The sequence below is a fragment of the Typopeltis vanoorti genome, chromosome 15 (genome assembly GCF_054136105.1).
Source record: "Typopeltis vanoorti isolate ZY-2024b chromosome 15, IOZ_Tvanoo_1.0, whole genome shotgun sequence".
Lineage (NCBI taxonomy): Eukaryota > Metazoa > Arthropoda > Arachnida > Uropygi > Thelyphonidae > Typopeltis > Typopeltis vanoorti.
In genome coordinates, this window is record NC_143563.1 from 26,665,606 (window position 1) to 26,687,037 (window position 21,432).

Sequence of the window (21,432 nt, forward strand, 5' to 3'; positions counted from 1 at the left end):
CGTAACAACAGATACCACTCTACCCACAAGAAAGGAGGTAGAACATATAATTAAGAATCTTCCTAATAATAAATCCCCTGGGTGTGATAATATTCCGGCTGAGCTGCTAAAAGCTTTGACTGGCAATAATAACAACTATTTAATTGAATCCATTCAGGACATCTATAAAATACAATTACCTGAAGTTTTTACAACATCTATCTGTATACCAATTCCAAAGAAACATAATGCACAAAATTGTGAGGATTACAGAACTGTGAGCCTAATATCCCATGCATCTAAAATTATTTTAACCTTCGTTAACAAACAAATTGAAAGAGCCATAAGCAGTGAATTGAGTGAACAACAGAAAGGCTTCAGAAGAGGAATGGGAACCATTAATGCTATCCTGGAAAACTAAAAATACTAATAGAAAGATCATTTGAAAGAAATAGGAACATTTACATATGCTTCATAGACTTTCAGAAGGCTTTTGACAGGGTAAAACATAATAAAATGTTCAATATATTAGATAAATTAGACATAGAAGATCATGTACTTAAGATTATAAAAATGATTTACACCAAACAGAAAACGCAGCTGTTTAACTCTGACACTTCTGAAGCGAAAATAAAAAGAGGAGTTAGACAAGGTTGTATCCTTTCACCAAATCTATTTAATATCTATAGTGAGACAGTGATGAAAAAGACTGAAAAACAAAAAACAGGAATTAGTATCAATGGTATAAAATACAACAATCTTAGATATGCTGATGATACCATTCTAATAGCAGAAAACAGAAACAATTAATCAAATTACTGCAGCTACTAATTGAAGGAGGTAAAGAATTTGGATTAGATATTAATGCAAAAAAAACCAAATTTATGAAAATCTCAAAGAAAGCAGATCCGAGGCAGAAATATTCATAAACAATATGAAATTTGAACATACAACAGAATACAAATGTTTAGGCACCTACTTTACTGCCGATGGAAAGCAAGATAAAGAAATAAAAATAAGAACAGCCATAGCTAAAGATGCATTCTGGACAAATAAAGATCTGCTCAGAAGTTCTGTGAGTATCGAGACAAAGAAAAGAATGATAAGAACATTAGTGTGGCCAATTTTCACATATGGAAGTGAGACCTGGATATTCAAGAAGAGAGTAGGCAACAGATAATGGTCTTTGAAATGTGGTGCTATAGGAGAGCTCTGAAAATCCCATGGACAGAACATGTGACAAATACAGATGTCCTACAGAGAATGAGAACACAGAGATCTTTATTACAGGAAATGATCCAGAGAAAGATGAGATTGGCAGGACATGTACTGAGAGATTCAGCAGGACAGAGGATATTAACAGTTTTAGAAAGAAAAATTATGGGAAAAGGATCAAGAAGCAAAAAACAAAGGGCATGGTTTGAAGATATAAGATCATGGACAGGATCACATGGCTATGCAGAAACAAAAAGGAAAGCCACCAACAGAGAGAACTGGAAGGACACGGTGCTGCACCCTCTCACTGAGGAAGCTACATGAAGAAGAAATATTATTATTATCTGAGACCTCCAGGGAGTCATGTACTCATTGAGGGAGGCTGTAAATTACCCAACCCAGTTATCATACATTCCCTTAAATTCATTTACACTAGATGCACTTACGATCCCTAAAGGCAAATTATTCCACTCTTACTGCTCTCTGGGAGAAAAACCTAGCTCTTACTGCTTTCTTGACTGAGAATAACCTTAACTTCCATGGATGCCCCCATGTTCTCTCCCCACCTTCCATACAACGAAAAATTTCATCATTTGAAATGCTATAACATCCATCAAAAGTTTATAGACCTCTATCATATCATCCCTCTTTCTCCTGTTAAGCAGAGTCTGCAATCCACATACTCGCAATCTGTCCTAATAATCTAAATCCCATAATCCAGATATAATCTTTGTAACTCTTCTTTACACCCTTTCCACAGTTTCTTTATCCCCTTGGAAACCGGGAGACCAAATCTGCGTACAGTAATGCAGGTGGTCTTATCAAAGTCTCATAAAGAGGCAAAATTATTTCCTTATCCTTACATGTCAAGGTTCACTTCAGCATAGCAAATATCCTCTGAGTTGTATTTACAACTTTTGCTATGTCACCTTTGAACTTTCAGCATATCGTGTGGTATCCTATCAAATGCCTTAGAAAAATCGGCCATAATATTATCATAGTGTATCCATTCCCTTTATCCAACTCGGCCATAACACTGCTGTAAAATATATGATGGAGTTGAGGTTTCTGTGGATTGAAATGTCCACAGTATTTGTCAGGAAAGAACCATGTAAAACATTCAATTACTAGTTTCATACATCTTCAGATTCGATACAAATAGGAAAAAAGGCAAAGGCATTAACAGACATATTTCTAAATTAAGAACTTATACTTTAAATGAACACAAGTCAGATGTTGAATACAGCATCAAAATGTCAAGCACATGGCTCCTGGTTGTTACACAACACATTGCATGTTGCAATGTGCTGTGTACCTTCTCTCATAGCCTAATTCATTAATATGAAGGTCTTTGATATATGTTGACCAAAGCTGATTTAAACTGAAACCCTAATTTTTATTACACTGGGTTGGATGTCATATCATTTTGCTAGCTTCTTTACGTATATGAACATAGTTGTTGACTTCTATGTATGGCATTTTTGTGAGTTGCCAAAATATCCTGTTTTTTGTTGGTAATGTGAAATGTTAATTGTCTACGCGGTCAGCTTAGTGGCTTTGCGCTTCGCAACCATATGCCTGGGGAAGGAGTGTCCCAGGTTCGATTCCCGTCGAAGATGTGAGGAACCTGAGGATCTTCCTCAGGCATAGCCAAGTTAGCCGGTCTTGGGTGTGGGCAGTAGAGTTTTTTACGCCAGTTTATCTGGCGTTTTTCATCCCGCAAGCAGGCAAACTGGCCCCGTGAACATACGCTTCTACAATCAAGAATATATCCCCCCCCCCAGTGGCAGACTAGGCGGCAGGTTGGTTGGGAGTGGTACTAACAAGGCGACAAGTTGGTTGGAAGTTGCATCTATGTAACACGCAGACCCTGGATAGGAAGCGGGAATAATGCATAGTGAAAGAAGAAGTGTGAAATGCTAATTGCGACTTATGAGCCTATTTCTTCTCCACATATTTGATATGTTCTTTGAGACAAATTTCTCCATATCAAACTATCTGTCCAACATTAACAGATGCCACATGTACAGAAAATTTTGTACACTCCTGTTGGTAAACTTATTAGCATGGACATTTTTTTTTTTTTTGTAGCAGCATGAAGGCTATGTTCAAGCTGTATACTGATCGAGTATTTTTGCTATTTTATCTAATATTTTTTTATGTAGCTTGCAAACAGCATGCACAAGGAAGTAATGAATTAGGCAACGAGAGAAGTTACACAGCACACTGCAATGAGCCATGTACCTAATATCTCAATGCTATATTGAACATCTGGCTTATGTTCATTCAAAATATAATTGTTATTAATTTAGAAATCTGTTACTTTTTTTTCACCAATTGTATTCAAATCTGAAGATGTATGCAACATCATACACAACTAGTAATTAAATAGTTTTTTTTAAAAAGTTTTACATGGTTCTCACCAACAAATACTAATTATTATCTAAAATAGTGCGAGTTCCACAGTTGATTTTCTTGAATTGCACGATTAAAAATCCAATTTTTGAGGAGGAAAAATCTCACTTGCCTATACCAGAGATCAAATACATCTCAGTAACCAGCTGAAGAAAGACTCAGAAGAAGGTCCTTTAGTTGGCAACTAGAATTGAACTTATGGTCTTTCTTCGGGAAGCCTAGCATTATGGATACAATGCCATTCCCACAGGCCTTGATATAAAAATTACAAAATGGATCTGGTAAGCTAAGAAAAAAAAAAACATGACATAACGAGTGTAAAGTTACATTACTAAAAATATACTGTTAAATTATATATATGTTACGGTTAAAGTGATAAATCCGGTTATTATTAATAATCACTGGTTAAAGTGAATAATCTACGAGAATTAATCACTTTAACCGGTTAAAGTGAATAATTCCTAGAGGAGTCTGGTAAATGTAATAAAAACATGTTTATAGGTTTTATATATAGGTTTTCATTCTCAATAGAAATTTAACAGCTTAGGTTAGGTTGGTTTATAATGAAAAAAGTAAGGAAAGGGCTTCTTTTGCGCTCAATGAAATCAGAAATCATTATAACCTAACCTTTATCGGTTGGAAATCATTATAAACTAACCTAACCTTTATTGGTTAGGTCAGGTTAGTTTATAATGAAAAAAGTAAAGAAAGTACTTCTTTTGCACTCAGCGAAATCAGAAATCATTATAAACTAACCTAAACTCAGCTGGATGTCGCGTGTTGAACCAGAGTGTAGTCGTATTTGATGTGGGCAGATTCATGGGGATGAAAGATAAACATTGCTGTGGGCTGAGCTTAATAATTTCGGGCAGATAAATGGGGATAACAAATAAAAGTTGTTGTGGGCAGATGAATGAGGATAATAAATAAACGTTGTTGCTGTACCTCTTTCCTCATCAATGGAGAAAAACACTGATCAGTTCTTCTCTGATTTATCTATTATTCCAATTCATCTGCCCACAACAACTTTTATTTGCTATCCCCATTTATCTGTCCGCAATCATTAAGCTCGCCCAAAACAACGTTTATCTTTCATCCCCATTAATCTGCCTACGATAAACTACGACTACACTCTGGTTCAACATGCGACATCCAGGTTAGTTTATAATGATTTCTGATTTCACTGAGTGCAAAAGAAGTATTTTCCTTACTTTTTTTCATTATAAACTAACCTAATCAATAAAGGTTAGGTTAGTTTATAATGATTTCCAACCGATAAAGGTTACGTTAGGTTAGTTTATAATGATTTCTGATTTCATTGAGTGCAAAAAAAGCACTTTCCTTCCTTTTTTCATTATAAACTAACCTAACCTAAGCTGTTATAATTTCTATTGAGAATGAAAACCTGTATATAAAACCTATAAACATGTTTTTATTAAATTTACCAGACTCCTCTAGGAATTATTCACTTTAACCGGTTAAAGTGATTAATTCTAATTATTCACTTTAACCGGTAATTATTAATAATAACCGGATTTATCACTTTAACTGTAACATATATATTAGAATCTGCTTATTGTGATCACGGATAATATTATCCGTGATCACAATAAGCAGATTCACAATTAATTACTAACACCACGTTCCAACATAAAAATGTGCACAAATTCACATGGAGAGAAGAGGCTAGGAATAAGAAAAGTCTCATTGACTATGTTATTGTTGATAGTGATGTTTTCTCCCTGGTGCAGGACACCAGAGTGTACAGAAGATTTGAAATTGGAAGTGATCACTATTTAGTCTTGAGCAGGATAAAATTGAATTTCATATTGAAAAGAAGAACATGTAAGAAAGTTTTAAAGCGAATGAAAGTTGAACAGCTCTCAGATGTGAACTGTAGACTAAAATACACAAAGATTATTGAAGAAAAAATGAAAGATTTGAGAACAGGAATCAAACCTTGGAGATTCAGTGGCAAGCCTTGAAGAAAGCCCTGGTGGATTCAGCTAGAGAGGCATGTGGTGAAGTTGTCTGCAAGGATAGAAAAATTAGAACTCCATGGTGGACACAGGAAGTTAAAGAGGCAGTGAAGGAAAAGAAGAAAGCCTATCAAAAGTTCCTAGCAAATAAGTCAGCTTGTGCTCTTAGAGAATACAGAGACAAATTTCAAGAATGCTAAACACTGTGTAAAATTAGCTAAACAAAAGTCATGGGAGGACTTTGGCAAGAACATAAAAAATAAATATCAAGAAGGTGGCAAAGTATTCTGGAGGTTGTTGAAGAAGCTTAGGAATGGAAGAAAGAGTGCTGTAAAAAGAATTAGAGATGATAAAGGTGACATGAAAACGGGAGAAAAAGATATCCTTGAAGTATGGAGTAATTACTTTGAAAAACTGCTAAATGAAACAAGCAGTGATAATAGCACAGGGGTAAAAAACACTGACCAGGCATGTAGTCAGGAATACATATCCATACTTGAAGTAGAAAAAGCCATCAAAGGCTTGAAATGTGGAAAGTCAGCAGGAGTAGATGATATTCGACCAGAAATGCTGAAGTATGGTGGTATAAAAGTCTTACAGTGGCTGCAATGCATAGTTCAGAAAGCCTGGACAGAAAGACGAATTCCTGATGATTGGATTAGAGCTCTCATAGTACCCATATATAAAAAGGGAAATAAATCTGAATGTGAGAATTACACACGTATTTCCCTACTGAGTATTCCTGGCAAGATCTATGCAAGTATATTGAGAAACGGTTGAGAAGAATTGTGGAAGAAAAGCTGGGTGAAGAATAAGCTGGATTCAGGCCAAATAGAGGTTGTCAGGATCAGATCTTCACTTTATGACAAATAGTCGAGAAAGCATGGGAATATAACAAAGATCTGTATTTAAGTTTTGTCGATTTGGAAAAGGCATATGACAAGTTGCCAAGAGAGAAGCTATTCAATACGCTACAGTTATATGGTGTCAATGGGGCATTATATCAAGTAATACTTCATTTGAGTTGTAAGTCAGCAGTTAGAATTGATGGAAGTACAGGAAGATTGTTTAATGTTAAATCTGGTGTGAGACAAGGATATACATTATCCCCTCTGTTATTCATTATCTATATGGATCACATTATGAAGGAAAGTGGTATTAAACATGATATCAAAATTGGAGATGTTAATGTCAGCTCTTTGCTTTATGCGGATGATGTTATACTTCTAAATAAATCCGCTACAAGTCTGCAAGATTCACTGACTAAATTGAATAACTGTTCTAATAGATATGGTATGAAGGTCAGCAATAAAAAGACAATGACAATGAAAATAGGCAGAATCATTGAAAATGTCAACTGTGTTGTGAATGGAAAACCTGTGGAACAAGTAAAACATTTCAGTTACTTAGGCAAGATTTTTACTGAAGATGGTAAATTAAATATAGAAATAGACAACAGAATCAACAAAGCTGGTATGGTGGGAAGTCAATTGAATAAATTCATATGGAATAAGAGAGAAATTAGTCGGAACACTTAATTAGCTGTATACAGGACAGTGTTCAAACCAGTTTTAACTTATGGATCTGAGAGCTGGGTCAGAAATAAAACACATGACCAAAGACTAGTGACCACAGATATGAGAGTCCTGAGAAAGATTATAGGTGTGAACAGATGGCATCAATGGCAATATCATATAAAAAGTGAGGATATTAGGAAAGAAGTTGACATTTTCAGAATCCAGGAATGCGTTAGTAGAGCTAATCTCAGGTGGTATGGTCACTTAAACAGAATGGGTGAAGAAAGATTAGCAAAATAAGTGTTCTCCGCCAGTTTGGCAACAAAACGACACAGAGGAAGACCAAGATATAGGTGGATTGATACGGTACAAAGTGCCTTAGATGATAGAAATACAAGATCTGATAATGTTGGAGTCTTGACAAATAACAGACTGATTTGGAGGAAAATTGTAGATAGGAAGTTAGTAATGATGTAATTGTTTTCATGTAGTACTATGATATCCTGTACACCCTTTGTGGGTACATGGGAGGAATTCGATAATAATGATGTGATGATGACAATGACCAACTTTTCCTTTTTCATTGTGTCAGTTGCTTTTTCTAAAGCGTCAAAAAATTCCTCCACTTCTACCTTAGTAGAACCTTCTGTGGGATCATAGGCACAAATAAGTCTCATTGTCCAGTTCCCCATTCTCATATTTGTCCACATTACTCTACTTGAGACTGCCTGCCATTCAAGAAGATTAGCCTCGTATTTTGTGTTGAATACTATGGCTACTACTTCTTTTCCTTTATTGTAATTGCCTGAATATAACATTTTGTATTTATTGCTCAGAAAGATCTCACCAGTTTTTGTCTTTTTTGTTTCAATCATCCTATTATGTCGATCTGAAATTTATCTAATTCCTCAGCTAGCTCTATTTCTTTGTCATTCAGGCTTCTTATGTTGATAGTACCAATCTTGAACTCTGGTGATGTTGAGTTGGGGTGGGTTTTAGGATTTGTTCCAGTAGCTGACTTTTCAGTGTTTGCCCTGGTTCCCTGGCGAAAATAACGGGGGCCTTGTTTAACCGGGCATCGCCCCAGCCGGCATGAAATTTTGTCATGTTGTACCATCATTTTTTATTTTGGTTTAACCAATAAGAATACAGTTTGGTCAGCTAAATCCCAAATTGCCAGCCCATCCTCGTTCGTTCAGTATCCAGGTAGATACCCAACAGGGTGCACTAGGAGAAGGTGAGGATTGGACATTAGGTCAGAAGCCCTGGTCAGTTCTCCGCATTCCTTTAAAAGCTATGTGGAAGTCTCCTCTCAGTTATACAGCTTTGACCCTTAAGCACCCCTTAAGGTTGAAAACAGGAACAGTTAAAAAACCAAAACTGGATGTGGATCATAACCCGTTGGCAAGTACTTCTCAGCACGTGTCCACAGCTATGAGTACACCCACACTGGGTGATAGTAAAAAGGGATGTGCCTCAGGTAGTATCTGAGGCATGCAAATCATATACATTTCCTCATTTCCAGTATTTTACATTAAGATAAGCACTGAACAAAAGTGTCAGTATTTCAAAACAGCTATTTTAAAAAAAGGGGTACACAAGTGGAAAAAAAGGTTGGAACCACTGGGCTAGTGCATAAATCATCATCTCTTCAGACATTTACAAGTATATTTTCACTAGTGTTGTGTGTTTTTATATGTATTAACTTTGAGGATATGCCACATAGCATGAAATAAAAAAAAATGCATTAATATACTAACTCTCATTATTCTCTACAAGTAAGGACTCAAAAAATTATTAAGTTGTCATCCAATACAAATTTTCATAGAGAAATAAGCTAAGAAGCATCTAATTTAGATGCTGGCATGCATACAAATACATAAATCATAAAAGAAGTTTCTTAGAATGATCTTCTAAGGTATCAGAGGATCCTCCTAGTACTCACCTCAAATTTTTTTGCATGATGCAGTCCACCAGACCAGTTAATGGCAATATCACAGCACTGTAGAAAAATAAAGAAAAAAAAATTATTATTCAATGGATTTTTTTTTTAATAATGGAAAAGGTTGGTATTTATTAAAGAATTTTTCAGCATTGCAAAAAAGATATTTTTCATATAATCTTTCTTTAAATCTTAGAATTATTATTTCCTGTCCCAATATTTGAGACATTATGAAATATTAAAAATCTGGAGCATTTTGCAACTCTCCCCCTACCCCACCCTGGGCACATAACTGCCAGCTAATCATCAGTGATTACAGTTGCAGATATGAATTATTTGGAGTGAGCCAAATACAAAGTGTTAATGAGTGACCAGATACTGTGCAATTTACTATATTTTAATTTTTTCAAGGCCACTTTTAAGCAAATATGTTGAAGGGAATCTAGCAATTAAATGAAAAAAAAAAGTTTATTTTCATAACTGCATACTTATTTTGAATAAAAATAAATTATACCATTTCACATTAGCAATATACCGTATATGTCGGCATATAAGACGACTCTCAAATACTACAGAAAACCCCTCGAAATCATGGGTTGTCTTATACGGTGAGTATAAAAAGGGAAGCTTAATTTCTTGGATGAGAAATAGGCAGTGTTTATAAACAAATCAGATTAATTTTTTGCTACATAAATTTATTTAAAATATTACAATAGATGTAAGTCTTAAAAAACAAATCATAATTATTAACCTCAATTTTCATGTTAATTTTCTTCCTCATCTGTTGAAAATAGTTCTTCAGATTCATTGTTTAAATGATCATCATAAGATTCCAGTTTGAATCCGGTGAATTGATTTCTTTTTCATCATCATCAGTGTCCCACAACAGATCATCTTCCATACCATCCATAAGATCAGAGATACCATTTTTTAAATGATTTTATTACAGTCTCTACTTTTACTTTATTCTATGTTTTGATCACAAAATTGCACAACATATCAAGTGATGCAACATGCATAGATCCACCGTTTGAAAATGATTTTTCACCAGACAACATCCAATTATTTCACTCTTCTCACATGTGATCTTTAAATGGTTCTATATTGCAACCACTAGACGTTCAAGCAGACGTCTAGCGGTTGCAATATAGAAGTTAAACCACCTGGTATAACAGCAATTTTTGTGTTTTTTTTTCTAGAAGACTTTAGTATTCTCAGTTAAATGACTACGAAACATATCCCATACTAATAAACTGCGTTTCTTCTTTATACTGCCTGGTCGCAGTATAATGAGTGTCATACATATTTCCAATATTTGACAATAGAAATTTATGTTCTTGTCTCAAATGAATAATAAATTTATGGAAAGTGGTAAGTTTGTGGTCAAGATCTGCTAGTAGTTTTTGAGCAATTTTCGATTTTTGTCATATTACCAGAACGATTACACCATCCTGAAGTAGCTTGAAATTCTATACTTTCATCTGGATTCAATCTTGACCATTTTAGTGCATATGCTCTAATCATATTTCTTGTAAACCATTCTGCATTTGTTCATTGCAGAATACCCATTCTGCAACGTGATTTTCCAGTTGCGGCCATCGGGTGATCCCCGTTCTCATCGCACATTTTTTCTCTGGCATTTTTTTAAAAATATCTCCTTTCTTCCACATTCTCTTACCATCCTCTCGGTCATGTCAAACTTTCTTGCGGCAGCACAGTTATTAGTTTGCTTTGCCATTTCAATTACCCTTAGTTTAAATCAAGCTTCATGCTTTCTTCATTTTGTTGCTGGTTCCATGATTTTAAATGATAACAATTTTAATAATCCTAAAATTTAAAAAAAATGCAAAATTAATAATTAATTAAAATTGGGGCTAATCACTTTTAATTAGGGTAATTCACATAAATACTAAATCTATGCTATGCAAAAAAAATAATGGATATAACAACAATACCTAAAGTTGCATTAATACAAGAAAGAAGAAATTGGGGGGTCGTCTTATACAACTGACATAAGCTTAAAACCTAAAAATAGCCTAAAATTTAGGCCTCATCTTATACGCCGAAATATATGGTGTATATATATATATGTGTGTGTGTGTGTGTGTGTGTGTGTGTGTGCAAGATATTAAACTTTACCTGGTTATTTAGCTTAACAGCACCTTCAAGGGATGCCCCAGTATACATTGAGCAAAAGTCAAACAGACCATCAAAAACAGGACTGTAAGTAAAATAAATCAATAAGTAATATATATTTGAAATTAGCAGCACTATTTTTATTTCATGATATCACACTTTTCGAAAATATATCAACTTAATAAAAAAGAAGAAAAGTTTCTATTGTTGGCAAATATAATATGCTAGTGAGTTAATATTCCAGGCATCTGTTTTTTTTTAAAGCCAGTGTTCAGGGCAAGTTACAATATAATTTTCACCAGGCATTTGCTGACGTTTGGAGTGATATATCTGTTCTCCCAAGCCTCCACACCTCAGTGATGTGCTGCAAAAATTCTCGCCAGGTGGTTTTATTCTAAGCTTTTCTTGAGACTACAACTCTTTGAAGACCAGTTGCTCAGAAACAATCCAACTTGGGAGTTGGATTGTTTCTACCCTTCTCCTTTTTCCTGGAACTTTTTCTATTACTGTTAGAGAAGTCCACCCCCATTCTTTCTGTGTGTCCAAAGTATTTCAGCTTTCATATGTCAATATACTTAAAAATCTACTGATCCTTTCTAGCACCCATCCATTTTATTGCTATTCAGTATATGAGATCTTCAGTACTTTCCTGTAACACTGCATTTCAATAAAAAAAAATCTCCTTTTCCTATAAGATTTCTTTAGGTACCAAGTTTCACATCCATAGGTAGCTAGTGAAAAAAATAGCCATGTCCAGAAACTTCAGCTTTGCTCCTGCAGTGATATATCTATTCTTCCAGACAAGTGAAGTCTATATTATCCTAGCCATTCCTAATCTCCTTCTTCTTCCTTGGTCTTGTTTTCTGAACAGTAATTCTTCACATTAACAATGGATAGTACTCAAATTTGCTGGCCTTCTTAATTATTTCTCCATTAAGTTATGTTTATTTTTCATTACCTTCTCTGTCAGACTTTATTCAAGAATCATAATGTTTGTGTTACTAGCCGTGAGTTTAAGTCTTCTGTTCTTACTGATCTCATTAATTCTGTCAAGGATTTGTTCTAGCTCTTCCCTATTAGTACAGAGAAGTACTGTATTATCACCATATCTTAGACTACTGACTATCTGCTACTTATCCTAATTCCTATCTTAGATATGGTGATAATACAGTACTCATTCAGTGTTACATATACACGATGTCTTCAGCATAGATATTGCAAGTGGGGGAAAAGTGGAGATCCGATGTTCTATTTTAACTGCAGCCTCTTGTTCATTCACTATACAAGTTAGTTGATGAACCCTATTACTATTTACCCAACATAATTTAAACATCTTTACTTATGAGACAATTAGCTAGTGTTGTGCTAATTTCAAATTTCCATTTTTAGTGTATATATACTAAGGAGTCTCCGTTTCTTGCATGGCTGATGAGCTGCCTATATGTTTGTAATCCAGAGTTGACCTTTATTGATGTTATCCATTTAGTTCTTGGTCTTCATTTTTTTTCTTTCAATCTTGCATACAGAGCAAGGTGGGGTATTCTGATTGATGACATTCTCTCAACATGTCCGTACCATTGAAGTTGTCTTCTTTTGATCTTTTCTATTAATGAGTCTGTGCATTTAGGTTTCATTTTTTAAACAAATGAAACTTACAGTTTCATTTGTTTTCTTGTTCTTTATCTGTTTTCTTCAGTGTCCAAGATTCTAAAGCATATAGCACAGTGGGTATTATAACTGCATTATATAATTTTATTTTTCGAGGTTTGGAGATTTTAGTATTTTTCCTTTCTTTTAGTGTTACACGGTGATCAGCATTCATTTTAGAAATTATGGACTTTATGAATTTACTGGAAATATTATTTTTCCAGATTTTACCTAGCTTATTAAATGATGACCATGCAGTCGATACTCTATGTTTAATAGTGGTCATGATATCTAAGTGTTCTGTTATTACTGTTCCTAAATAGTTGAACTGTTTTACCTGTTCAATTGTTGATCCATTCAAGGAGAAGTTTAGTTTTTCTTTGTTTTTTCCAATTATCAAGATTTTTTTTTTGTTTGTATTTATGGTCATGCTGTATTCTTTAGCCGTATTGTTTAGTTTGGTTATTAAGTTCACCATTTTTTCTTTTGTGTCTGCTATCATTACAATGTCATCTGCATATTATATGTTATTAAGGTTATAACCATTTAGGTTGACCCCTTTATCTCCTTCCAAGGCTTGGTTAACCATATCCTTTAGGTAGATGGTAAAAAGGTATGGGAAGATGGACATCCTTGGGCTACTCCTTTACTGATGTTTATTTTATCTGTTGTTATCCTATTGAATTTAATTATTGCTTCTATGAGGCTATAATATTTTTCTAAGAAATTTAGGGTATCTTCATCGATTTGTTTCTGTTTTAATATTCTTAATAACTGTTTATTGAGTAGAACGCCTGTTTAAAATCTATAAAACAGTAATAGATATTTTTGTTATGTTCCCAGTATAGCTCTGCTAGTCTTTGTATTATGAAGATCTGATCCAATGTGGAGCGATTCTTTCTGAAGCCTGCTTGTTCTTCACTAAGAATGATCTCATGTGCTCTTTATTCTGTTCTGTAAGACTCTTGTAAATATTTTGTAAGCATGGCTGAGTAATGTGACTAGCCTGTAATTTTTGCAATTTTTCTTATCACCTTTCTTGTAAATTGGTATGATAATTCCTCTTCTCCAATCTTCTGGTATTTCTCCTGATTTAATGATTTTGTTGAAAAGTGTGGTAAGGAATTTCAAAGTTGTTTGCTTTCCTTTTGTCCAGAGTTCTGATGGAATTTGGTCTATCCCTGGTGTTTTGTCAGGTTTCGTTTGCTTTAGAGCATTCTCCACTTCTGATGGAAGGATCATTAAGGCGTCATGTTTTTGAGTTATGGCGTTTATTTGCCTCATTGCATTTTTCTGCTTTTTTGTTTAGCCAGTTTTCTTTAGCCTGTCTGCAGAGTTTATCAATTTCGTTTATGAGCTTTTTTGTATTTCTCCTTGTTTTCTTCTGAGGTATGTCTGTTTATTTTTGTTTTTAGTTTTTTTTTTTTTTCACATTTTTCTAAAATTTCAGATGTTATCCATTTATTATTGGAGCTATTATAAATTCCTAAAGTTTCCCTTACCGAGTTAATTGATATTTCTTTTCCTGTTTTCCAAAGGTTTTTGGTTTCATCTGTTTGAGTCCTATTTATTTCTTCAATTTTCCTAATGTAGTCTAATCTTATTTGGTTATTTTTTTTAACTTTTCCATGTGGAGTTTATCAATTCTATTTCTTTTATAGTTGACTTTGAATTTTATCTGCATTGTTGCAGAGAGGAGTTCATGGTCTGTATCCAGATCTAGGCTTTTGAGCATTCTTACGTTTTTGATTGAGGTTTTCCATTTACTTCTAATTAGGATATAATCTATACAATTTCGTATTTCTCTGTCTGGTGAAGTCCAGGTGTATTTAAAACTAGGTCTATGGTAAAGCATTGTGTTTGAGATGACAAGGTTGTTTTCTCTGCAGAAATTGAGCATAGTTTCTCCCCTTTCATTTTCGGTTCCAATTCCAAATTTCCCCATTACATCTTTTAGCTGTTCTCTGAAAGTTTATTCATATTTATGAATATTTATTCATATTATTCTAGATGAAATAGTCTTAATATCTGTTATACTTGCAGTAAAATTTTGTTTTATTATGATTATAACTCCTTCTCTATGTACATTGTCTCTTCTTCCTGAATAGAATAATTTGCCCTCTGGTATGTTTAGGCATCCTTTTCCTTTCCAGTTAGTTGTATTTGTCACGGCCGACAAACTTTAAACACATTCCTCAGCCACCTGAACAAATAACATGAATGCATACAATTTACTATCGAAATTGAAAATCAGAATTCACTCCCGTTCCTGGATACGCTGGTCACAAGTCTTCCCTCAGACAGTCTATCCTTCAGTCTACCACAAACCGACACGTACTGGCCAATATATACATGCTAACTCATATCACCACCATCGCAAAAATTTGGAGTCATTAACACCCTTAAAAACAGAGCTATAACAATTTGCTCTAATCAACAAGCTCTTAAACAAGAATTAAAGATTATTAGCAATACATTTATAAATAATGGCTATAACAAAAATACTATTAATAAAGTTCTTCATATAACTTCATCAAAAAAGAATATAGATTACAGTAAAACCATAGCCATCCCATACATTAAAGGGTTATCAGAAAAAATCAATAGAATCCTACACCATTATAATATCATTGCCACTTTTAAGCCACCTATAAAATTAAAAAACATATTCAACTCCTCTAAGGATCCTCTCCTCCCATTGGCACATCCTGGAGTTCATTGCATCTACTGCACCTGTAACTTACCTTATATTGGTGAAACTAGGCATACAATCCCTATACGTAAAAAAGAACACAAAAGACATTAAATATAACAATTTTGGTGAAGCAGGCCTCTCAGATCACTCTCTCAACACCCTACACCAAATTGATTACAAAAGTACCTGCTCTTTACATCATACAAAACCTGGTATGAAAGAAAATTTAAAGAAGCCTGTGAAATTCTGATTAACTACCCCAATCTCAACAATAATGGTGGCATAAAAATTCCAAGAATTTGGATGGCACATATTCCGCCTACTTAGTATCTAGCATACTTTAGGACTTTAAGCAATTTTCAGCTTTTATTGGAAACTATTCCATACTAATTGGTTGAAATTTATATGTATAATCACAGTTGTTTTTTTTTATATATAAAACATGTTGCTCTCCAGCCAAATTTAATTTTGTTACCCAACAGATAATAATAGGACTCTAGCTTTGATGTAGCAAAGGTTTTTTTTTTCCACCAGAGGTCAGGCCAATAATTGTTGTAATGGTTGTTCAGTAACTTTAGCAAACCATGTAGATTGTAGTGTAGCTTGTTTCTCTGTATATATATATATATATATATATATGTATGTATGCTCCAGATGATGGCCTTGATATGAAGGTCAAAACGTTGAGTGTTGATTTTGGTATATATTAAACTAAAGTTTTGCTATAACACGGTAGTTGTCTCCATATTTTTCCATAATGTATTCTGATCACCGTGTAAGCATAAAAGAAAGAATTCTCTTGCACATTCCCTGTGCAAGATTTTATTTTCAGTCCACCTTTTTTTTGGAAAAAAAGTAAATAAAAAAACAAATACGATAGAAATAGATTAGTTAATTTTTAACTTTAATCAAATATGGAATCAGAATCGGCCCCCATGGTAGAAAAATTTAAAATTTGAAAATGAAAATATAATACTGATTATTCGTTTGATATCCCATGTCAGGCCCTGTGCACCTGCCTGGTTATGGCACTGGCTTGAATTAAGGAAATATGCCTGATCCCTTAATCCAATCTATCATCAATCTACACATCAACGGTTTTCCCATTTCGGCAATAAGGTTGTCACATTTATGGATAACTGTAGCATTAACTGGTGTAGCACTCTTCACTTCACTACCTTTGTTTGTAACAACTGTAATGTTAATTACAGCAGTGCATGGTAAATTTAGCACTGGCCTATCCCAGTGTTCAATACACAATCATCACTAATTTAATTTTCATAATCTTAGTATTTTCACTGAAAGCAACAGTACCCTCACGGCATCAAAATGACATTACATGTGAATAACTAACACTAAGGGAACAAAACTCAATCTGCTGTAGTTAGTTAGTTAGAATAAGTTATTAAGACAGGACCCTCCCTTTACAAAGCATTGCAGTCGACTATAGAGTATTGCATCCCTATCCACCAGTTGCTGAAAGGTAAAATACTGTTGTATTTTAGCTTTCAGCAACTTTTCCAATACTTTAACAACCATTCCTGATATATTAATTGGTCTGTAGTTTGCGATCCTGGAGCAACTTTTATACAAGGGTACTGTACTATCCTACCCTCTTTCCACTCCCTTGGAACTCTGCCAGAGCTGAGACTTAGATTGAACAACTTCGTCAGAGGCAATGCCAATTCTCTTACACATTCATGTAGTACACAGGTCGATATGCCAGTCCCACTACTGTATTCGCATTCATATTTTTCAATATGCTGAACACCTCCTGTTCATCAACCTCAATTTTGATATGCATCTCTCTTACATTAACAACTGTAAAGTCACCACTTGGATGATACACCTTTGCAAAATGATCACTCAGTAGCTTAACTATTTCTTTTGGTTCAGTCAACTTCATACTATGAGCATTGCTAATCATCCTACCATAGTCATTTTTCCTCTTACTTGCTACATATTGAAAAAACTCTTTTGGGTTTACTTTGGCCTGTTTGACTAATTCTCACTCAGTCTGATTTGGTCTTCCTTACCATACTAGTCATCCTTCTTGCTTGCACTTTGTACTGCTCACAAATATGTTGATCACTTTTTTCTCTATATTTCCTCCACAATGTTTTCTTTCTTTTTTTGCAGCTCTTGCATTATATCCCTACTCACCTATTTAATTCCAACTTGGTTTATCCTCCTGACCTTGGGTATACAGTCTGACATTGCTACTCTCAAGCAGTCTCTGATTAGTTGCCATGCACTACTGACATTCTTTCCTCGTAGCTTCTCAAGAGATGCCACTGTTCCAAGATGACTCTCCTGAGTTTCTCATAATCATCAGCCTTATAGTTGAACATAAACCCCTTCTTGACAGAGACCTCAAGATGTTTGGCAACTTCCCAGAGCAAGAATCAGAAAGATGGATGAACTGATTATTCATCCACCTTTCTGATTTTCATCAGTTGTAGTGTCTGACAGATGATCCTCTAGAATATATTCTCCTATTTTTATCTAACCAATCTTCTGATATTGCTGATATGACTAGTTTCTACATCATACAAACTGAACAGTTTCTGATGAACAGTAAATTCTTTTTGATGAACTTCCATGGGTTATTGTTGGAACATCCTACCTAACTGCCTGTTCAATTTTTGTTGGTTTGTTAATCTTATTTTTACTTCTTTAAATTCTGTTTTTATTCATTAGTTGTTGATTGATACTCATCTGAATATAAAGAAATTTATATTATACTGCGGCACCCTATATTCAGATTAGTCTAAATAATATAGAGGAATCAATCATCAACTATACTGATATAATCACTTTATCTTCAGGCTGAGGTTATTAATAGCTTTTAAGGCTTCCGCAAAGGTCCGATTAATTTTATGAATGGTGCAATGAAAGAAAATCAGGCAAACACCAAGTTTAACTCAACAAAAGAAAACATTTAATGTGGAATAGTACAACATATACATTCAAGTATAATTATCTGCAAAAGGTTATCAAATTAAACAATTACAAAAATTCGTATTCAGATATTAGTAACTTCTTATTTAGGTTTGAGGATTATGGCTAATGTTGACACTTCTTAATTCTTCAAGCATCAGTAATTCTTTCACATAGTTCTCTCTACCCAATTAGATGAATTAAATCATAAATATATTAGCTCAGTTCAAAGTATTCAGAATAATTATAATTCATTAACTAACAAACATTCACCCTTCAGTTCTTTATGCGCAGTCAATCAGATTAAAAATAGTTCTTAAAAGTTTAACTTTCCAAATGTAACAACAGCTAATCTTATGACAGATATTTCTATATTCTCTCTCAGTCAGTTAACACGTAACAGAACAACATAGCGCTTATCATTTCGAAGGCAAAGTACTTCAATACATCTTACATCCAATGATTAATTGATATAATCTACAGCCAAGGTGAAAACATGTCCGACGGAGTTAACTGGTATTGCTTCGCACAAGTTATAGAAAGGACAATTCTTACCGGGCAACAGCTTTTACACATCAAATTTGCATAGCACATTTGAAATTCTGGTTGACATTTACTTTATGGCAACACAATTCAAAGAAATCTTCCACTATAATAACTGAATTATAGACACAGAAATACACAAGTCTTGATGCACTTGGTTTAAGTTATCTACTAATTCCTTATTTTCTTCTATGTATCAACTTCAGTTCTGCACTATTCTTCCACTAAACATTTGGAATTTATCGTAGTATCAGAACTCCCATAGAAGTAATTCAGAATGCCTATTAATTCCTTGTCCTTTCCTAGTCAATTTTCGGCATATATTAATTCCCCTTCTGCCACTCACTGCCTATCTCTATGCTGTCTCCCAGGCTTCTTCTTACTTTTTACTTTTGTTTTCCAATTAACTGCATTCTCTTTTTCCCGCCAAAATCCGGTTCTAACCAGTTCAGCTTATATCCTGACTTTTCTCATCATACACAGTAGCTCACGCTCTCCGCACGAGCTAACTAAAAATAACTCCATTTCTCCGTTATTAGACAATCAAATACCATCAGTAAAATTCCATAAATTTATTTTCACTTAGAGAGATAAAATAATATATATATATCACAGTTCGTATAAAGTACATTTAAATTTATATATACACAGTGTCTTATAAATTTTACAGAATAAAGTAATTAATTATTATTACATATCCTAAGATTATATAATTAATTAATAACAAACAAAACTCAAAGCATTTATATGAATAACATATTACAAGCAAGAGACTAACAACAAATAATATTTACAAATCTTGCTTATGACATGGTGGAATGTTAAATATGAATGAAGTATTATAATTTACAAAATACTTTCATTCACAATTTAACATGATCCTCTAGAATATATTCTCCTATTTTTATCTAACCAATCTTCTGATATTGCTGATATGACTAGTTTCTACATCACACAAACTGAACAGTTTCTGATGAACAGTAAATTCTTTTTGATGAACTTCCATGGGTTATCACCTAATTCAACTATGAACTTGATGGTAACTCATTGCCATATGTAGATTTCAACTAGGCTGCTTAGATATGTACATCTGGTGCCAAATATATATGTCAACAACTGGTCTGCTTAAAACTTGCAAGAAAAGTAATATTTTATAGAAAAGAAGATTTAAAGATTTTACAAGAAAAAAAACTGAGAACCCAGGTCCCAATTTAGGCTTTTTTTTTTTTTTAAATAACACTTACTCCATGCATAATAATATATCTAAAACTAAGTCTGAATATAACTTTCTAAAATTTGTGTGAAATTTATGACTCCTTTGCCTTTCAAAATAACTTTCTTGGTCAATGCTTTTACCAATTTTATTAATCCAGTCTTGAATAAAAAAGAGAGACTAGTAATTAAACATATGTACTGTAAAGCAAATATTTTTTCAAGGCTGTGAAGTTAAATTTATGAATGATGAAATATAGTCTGGTTAAGAAAGAAATCCTTACATACCAATCATCACCAACATTGAAATGACTAAGGTATTTTGTAAAATCTTGAACATTCTGTGGTGTAACTCTCTGAAGGAAGTCAATATATTCATCAGAATGGAAGCGGCACATATCATGTGCACTAGCGCGATATGGTCTGTATATCTGAAAAATAAAATAATGCTTCTTTTAGTCTACAATCCTGTATAAAACAAAAAATTTTAATTTACAGTAATAAAGAAATTAGGGTAAAAGAAATATGCAAATGAATTTTTGATAAACAAAGGAATTCTTATGTTAGCTGACAGAAGTTTCATTTTAATTGTGATAAATGAGTGCTGATGGCTTGATGTCCTTTCCATTATTTTCCATTATAACACAGGGAAGATAATGCTTTGCATGTAAGACATTTCTGACCTTACGTTGAAAGTTTTAAAACCATTGAATATTTTTGTTGCCTTTTTCCCTATTAGAAAAATCTCCACCTTTCTCACTTCTCCTAAGCACAAGTTTCTATATAAGATAATTACTTACCTGCATTTTTTTGTATAGTCCATAATGTAACACTAAACTATGGGTGACAGCCAGTCGATGTGGTTTCATTGGATGTCCTTGACCTAAACCAAAATATTAAATTCTGTATTAATATGCTGAGACCACTTATAAAATTTATGAAAAGTAAATCAACAAAACAGAACTTTGTATTTAATCTGTCCAGATAAGCAAGAAATTGAACCAATATTACGATACAAAAAGTGATAAAAAAAATTCCAATATATCTGTAGTAAATATAACTTCTTCTTTAAGTGCCATCTCTTATCAGAGGTCAGCGACCACCTTGGAAAATTTTGAGCAATTCTTAGCCATTCTGAGTAGCCTCTCAGAGTTCATGCCAGTTTACTGTCTGATGTCTGCAGTCAAGATTTTCTTTGTCTTCCTTGTCCTC

The 21,432-nt window shown here is 33.7% G+C and overlaps 1 protein-coding gene across 1 annotated transcript in view; it reads right to left on the reverse strand.

Annotated features, from left to right (window-relative positions):
• The window catches only part of HDAC3 (histone deacetylase 3), a 134,910-nt gene that overhangs the window by 94,906 nt on the left and 18,572 nt on the right, over positions 1-21,432 (reverse strand). The window contains exons 2-5 of the mRNA XM_090405260.1: positions 21,021-21,103; positions 20,509-20,651; positions 11,187-11,268; positions 9,051-9,107 (exon numbers count right to left, since the gene is read on the reverse strand). Of these exons, the coding sequence (XP_090261386.1) occupies positions 9,051-9,107; positions 11,187-11,268; positions 20,509-20,651; positions 21,021-21,103 (365 nt within the window). The remainder of the gene's footprint in view (positions 1-9,050; positions 9,108-11,186; positions 11,269-20,508; positions 20,652-21,020; positions 21,104-21,432) is intronic.